This window comes from Juglans regia, chromosome 11 (assembly GCF_001411555.2).
Source record: "Juglans regia cultivar Chandler chromosome 11, Walnut 2.0, whole genome shotgun sequence".
NCBI lineage: Eukaryota > Viridiplantae > Streptophyta > Magnoliopsida > Fagales > Juglandaceae > Juglans > Juglans regia.
Window position 1 is genome coordinate 41731 of NC_049911.1, and position 5593 is coordinate 47323.

Below are 5593 nucleotides of genomic sequence, written 5' to 3' on the forward strand. Positions count from 1 at the left end.
AGACCATATAATCATTTGCAAAAAATAGGTGATTCACTTGTAGTGCATCTCGGCTGTTGGAATCCCAAATATTAAGCCATGCAATTTAGCTTGGTCAAGGTAGTGGCTAAGAAATTCAGTACACATGATGAAGAGGTAGGGAGAGAGGGAGTCTCCCTGCCTATACCTCTAGAAGGGGTAAAAGGCTATTGAGGAATACAATTAATTAAAATAGAATAATTAACAGTGGTTACACATTGCATCACCAAATCCACCCATGCACTGTCAAAGCCCATTTTAAGCATCACTTTATGGAAGAAGCTCCATTCCACACGGTCATAAGCCTTGCTCATGTTAAGTTTTAGTGCCAGAAAGCCATTAGATTTCCCTTTTAGTCTAGTTTGCATAGAATGCAACAATTGATATGCAACTACTACATTGTATGAAATGAGTCTCCCTGTGACAAAGGCACTTTGAGTTGGGGAAATTATGCTGGACAGGATGAGTTTAAGCCTATTTGCAATTGCTTTGGATATTATCTTGTAGAAAATGTTGCAGAGGCTGATAGGTCTGTAATCTGTACTGATTGAGGAGATTTCTTCTTAGGTATCAAAGAGATAAAGGTCTGATTGATATCACTAAGATCCTTCCTGGAATTGAAAACTTCTGGCACTGCTGTTGTAACCTCTTTTCCAATTGTGGCCCAATGTTGGTGATAAAAAACTGCTTGGAATCCATCGGGCCTAGGAGATCCTAGAGGGTTCATGGCTTGAATGGCTGCTACTACCTCTTCTTCAGATAAGGCACAAGAAAGTGAGAGGTTCATTTCTTCATTGACAGATGGCTGGAAAGACTGAAGAGCCATATCAATGTTTCTAGGGTTGGAAGTGGACAAGAGGTTTTGGTAAAAGTCTGCATTGGATGCTAGAACACCATCTTCACTTACTATCTCTTTAACTTGTTTTCTTTGAGTTGCACATTTATGGAAAAATTTGGTGTTTCTGTCTCCATCATTAAGCCACCTTTGTTTGGCTCTGTCTCCACTTCAACTCTTCTTCTTTAAGAAAACCATCTACTTCTTTTTTAAGGGAATAGATCTGGTTACTATATTGACCAGTATTAGAGTCATGTAGCATTCTTAGTCTCTCTCTTTTTTTCCTGAGAAGCCTATTTTGGTTCCTAAACATTTCCTGACTCCAATTCTTTAATTTTTCTCTACATACTTTCAATCCTTCTCGGGTGGTTGTAAGCTTTGATCTCTGGGAGAAACCCTGCTACCACACAGTTTTAATGAGTTCCATGCAGCCTTCTCTATTGCCCCAAGCAACCTCACATCTGAAAACCTTCTGCTTAGGAGTTTCAAATGGAGCAGGATTCGTGCACTGAATAAGAATGGGGTTGTGATCAGAGCACTGGACAGGGAGAACAAAGACCTGATTTAATACAAAAAGGTTTAGCCATGCCTCATTAACCAGGGCCCTATCCAGTCTGTATTTTGTAACCTCATATCCCTCCCTTTTGTTACACCAAGTGAATTTAGAGCCTATATATCCCATGTCTACAAGACCACAATCCATTACGGCTATTCTGAAATCCTCCATTTGCTTATAGGGCCGGGTATTAGAACCAAAATGTTCATGTTGATATAGGATTTCATTAAAGTCTCCCAAGCATAACCAAGATTTTTAGACTTTAGAATGGATTAACCTGAGGAGGTCCCAACTATCCCTTCTTTTTGCAGTAACTGGTTGCCCATAAAAGCTTGTAACGATCCATCTATTCTTCATAATGACATAATTGATAGCAATAGAAATATGGTAGTTTGAGTAGGAATCCAATTCAGCATCCACCTCCTGATTCCAAAGGAATGCTAGCCCACCATTCCTGCCAATGCAGTCAACTGAAAAGCTGTGACTAAAATTCAACTTGTCCCAAATGGACTTAATCCTTCCCCTCTTACATTTGGTTTCACTAAGGAATACAACATCCGGGCTCTTTTCCTTCACCAAGATGTGAAGTGCACAAACTGTCCGAGGGTTCCCAAACCCTCGGCAGTTCCAAGCTTGGTGTTTCATGGTGACTGGCAGGGCTGGTTATCAGCCTCTGCCAACTTAGCTTGTTTCGTTCTCCTCCTTGTCATGATAGACCCATTAATCTCTTCACCAGGCCTTTTCCTATGTTTAGTAACATTTGAATCATGCATTAACAAATCTGAGGGACCATTTTTATCCTTAGATCCCAGCCCCTAGCCCTTCTCTTCCACTTAGGTCCTTTAGTAACTCCTTGGGAATGGAATTTGATGGGAGAATTAAGAGATGGGGAGCTAACCTGTGGAAGTGGAAGATCTCTGATTGGGTTGGCCATGTCAAGGTCCACTGGATCCAAGGATGGGCCTTGGTTCGAGCGTGCCATGTCGGAGATTATGGGATTCCTAGAGTGATCTACAAACAGGTGAGGGGACTCTAAGCTGTCACAGCTTCCTTGTAGAGGAAAGTCAGACTCACCTTTAGAAACACACTTGCCTCCTTTTCCAAGTAAAGATTCTCTTAGTTGATAATTGTCAGAGCTACCTAGGTCTGCTTGATCTGAAGCTGCAGCAGGTTGACCAGGAGTATTCTGTCCCATCCCATCCTCACTATATCTGCTATCTTCAGTTTTATTTTGGCGCCAACTGCTTGAGTGTTCGAATTCCCCCCCTTTTTTTGCTGAAATGTTGAAAGCTTCTATGTTGGGAGTTAGCCCTCAGCCAGGAGCCATACTGAGGTGCAACTCCTTCACGTTGGTTACCACTCGGACAAGAGAGACCAGCATGTTTAATAGCACCACAATGGAAACAAATTAATGGCAGCCTCTCATATTTAAAAGGAATCCAGTAGCGCTTTCCTCCCAAATTAATGAATCTACCACTAGTAAGGGGCTTAGAGATATCAAGTATCAATTTTACCCTGAGGAAGCTTCCCCAGGCCATTCCACTTGAATCTACATCCACTAATACCACATTACCCGCAGCTGCACCCAGTCTTTCCCCCATTGTTCTATTCATGCCAGCAAATGGCAGATCATGGAGTTGAACCCAAAATGGTTCTTCATTAAAGAAAATGTCCCTCGGTGCTAGACAGTCTTCACAATTAAATAAACATATCAAATACCTGTCAAAAGACCAGGGTCTCTCGGATAAAACTCGATTTTTCTCCAAAGGATTTTGAAACTCTACAAGGAACTTATTACAACCAAGCTCCTTAAATGATACCTGGCCTTCTACTTTCCATACTTTGCTCATCGTTGTTCGTAAGGCTCCTCTGTTGACCTCCTTGTCCGCTACTACATGAGCAGCCAAACACTTCTTACTCTTTTCAATGGATATCAGTGCTTCTTCTGTCGGGATAAGGACTTCTTGCTTTTCCTCCTCCGTAATACATAGTTCCTCATATAGGTTGGAAAGTTCTTCAGCCATGACTAGATAACCAGACACCAACCGGCTCTTCAAACATAGTTCAAGAGGGGACCTCTATGTTCATAAGAACAGTAGAGAGAGAACACCCCACCTTCTGAAAAGAGGGGGCTGGGTCTTGAAATCGTAAATAAATAAATGCTTTTGAATTGTCACTTTGATATTTTGATAATATTTTTTTTTTTTTTTTTTGCATTCTGTACATGGCGTATGTTACACACTAGTACATATTAACTGTTTACTGAATTGTTGATAAATCACCCAATTATCTCTATTAATTTTCATATAAATTTGATGTTTCAACTAAAAAATAAGAATAGAAAGCATGGCCGAGATTAGTTGACCATAATGGAATAAGTGCCAAAAGTTACAAGAGTCTATTAGATGACTTTATTCAGGAAAGTAGTCATTTTCTTTTGAGTTTTATTTTGGGATTTTGACGTTGTTATTGAGACTTAGTGTTGTTCTTGATTAATTATATTGGAGTAGTTCGTTGATATTCTTGTAGAGGAACGAATGTGTTTGATTTGAACAAACAAGTTTTCTATGTTATAGAGCCTTTGGAGTTTATACCTATTCTGTGGAGATGTGATTTTTAAGTGACAAAGATGAACTCCCTGAACCTTCGGGTACCGGGGTTATAGCTGGTGCATAAGGTTTTTTTCTATATTATTATTGTAATGAAATGCTTCTAAAATACCACTGTAATTTTTTAAATTATTGTTTTTTGCATTAATTGGCAACTGGCATATGTTTACATACTAGTATAAGTTCGCTGCTTACTAAGTCGGTGGACTCATTCATTTATCTCTAACATTTTTTCAGAGGGCTTTGACGGCTGCTATAGTTGGAATAGATAGATGGCATGCGGTGACAAGATTATAAGAGAAATGTGAGATGAGTGTTAGGTGGCGGCATAAGTGGATTTGTAAGATTTAAGAGAATATCATGTAGTATTGTCGAGATTACTTTCTTTGGAATGATTTTTGAGGTATTTGATTTTGGAAGTTTATTGTATCCAAGTCTTATATTTGTAAATTTCAGATTAAAAGAATTCACCTCCAGGTAAGAGGCGTGACATATTAAAAACTATTAAATACATATATTTCAATTGAATAAGCCCACATATTAGTATTTACATAATTATATAAAAGTAGAATAATTTATAAACATAATAATTTTGGAAACTCTTTTTTTTAGAAAGAGGACAGTACCTCAATTTTATTGATAACCCTCACTTTCGACGAAGGAAAACCGTGGTTATAACAAAATACCTGAGGATATATTATCATAAAAAAATAAACCAAACCCAGGCATGAAAATACTTAAATCATCCAAATACATAACAAAACCCAAAACTTCAACCCTAGACAAAAACAAATAATTCCTGCAAGCAAAACATATATAGGAAAAGAAATAGATAAATAAGTAATCTAGAAAAATGCTGTACTTGGAGACTATTTACGAAATTCGAAAATAGGGGAGCTCAATTCTGTCTAGGCGAAGAATACCTCTTAGACTACTAGGCAGCAAAGGATCGTCAGACCAATCCATATTAGAACCACCTGCTCCCCACTTGGAAAGAATGTCAGCCACTGCATTGCATTCCCAAAAAACATGTCTCATTCTGTACTCCATGCAACTCAAATAAACTTGTAATTCATCCCAAAAGTCCTCTAAATACCAAATATTGCACTCCCCTTTGATGATCCAGTTAACCAAAATTTGAGATTCAGTCTTAATCTCAACTCGAGTAAAACCCAACTGATAGCATCTGTGAACACCTTCCAACAAGCTTCTCATTTCAGCATAATTATTAGATCTAGGACCCAAGTCCACTGAATAAGCCGCAATTAATTTGCCACTCTTATCACGAATGACCCCCTGCCCATGATGGCTCCGGATTACCAAAACTTATATTACCATTCGTATTAAGTTTAACCCAACCCTGATGGGGCCGAGTCCATCTCACTACACGAACCTTTTAAGGTTTAAGATCAAGAATCGGAATTTCTAATCTTTGTAAAATAGCAACATACTTTAAAGTAATGGTGGAAATTTTCATGCTCAAATCCATAATACGGCGAATCCATAATTTAATAGCAAGCCAAACCGACTAAACCGTTTCCTCCATAATTTAATATGCTCAAATCCATAATTTGG

General features: G+C 38.6%; 1 protein-coding gene across 1 annotated transcript; it reads right to left on the bottom strand.

Annotated features, from left to right (window-relative positions):
• Positions 1 to 2635: 2635 nt before the first annotated feature.
• On the bottom strand, positions 2636 to 3433 carry LOC108980527. Its single transcript, XM_018951466.2, has one exon. The coding sequence runs from the start codon at positions 3431 to 3433 to the stop codon at positions 2636 to 2638; it is 798 nt and encodes a 265-aa protein (XP_018807011.2).
• Between the last annotated feature and the right edge of the window lie 2160 nt (positions 3434 to 5593).

Coding starts and splice junctions, on each gene's coding strand:
- LOC108980527 (XM_018951466.2), bottom strand. CDS start 3,433: ATGGCTGAAGAACTTTCCAACCTATATGAGGAACTATGTATTACGGAG.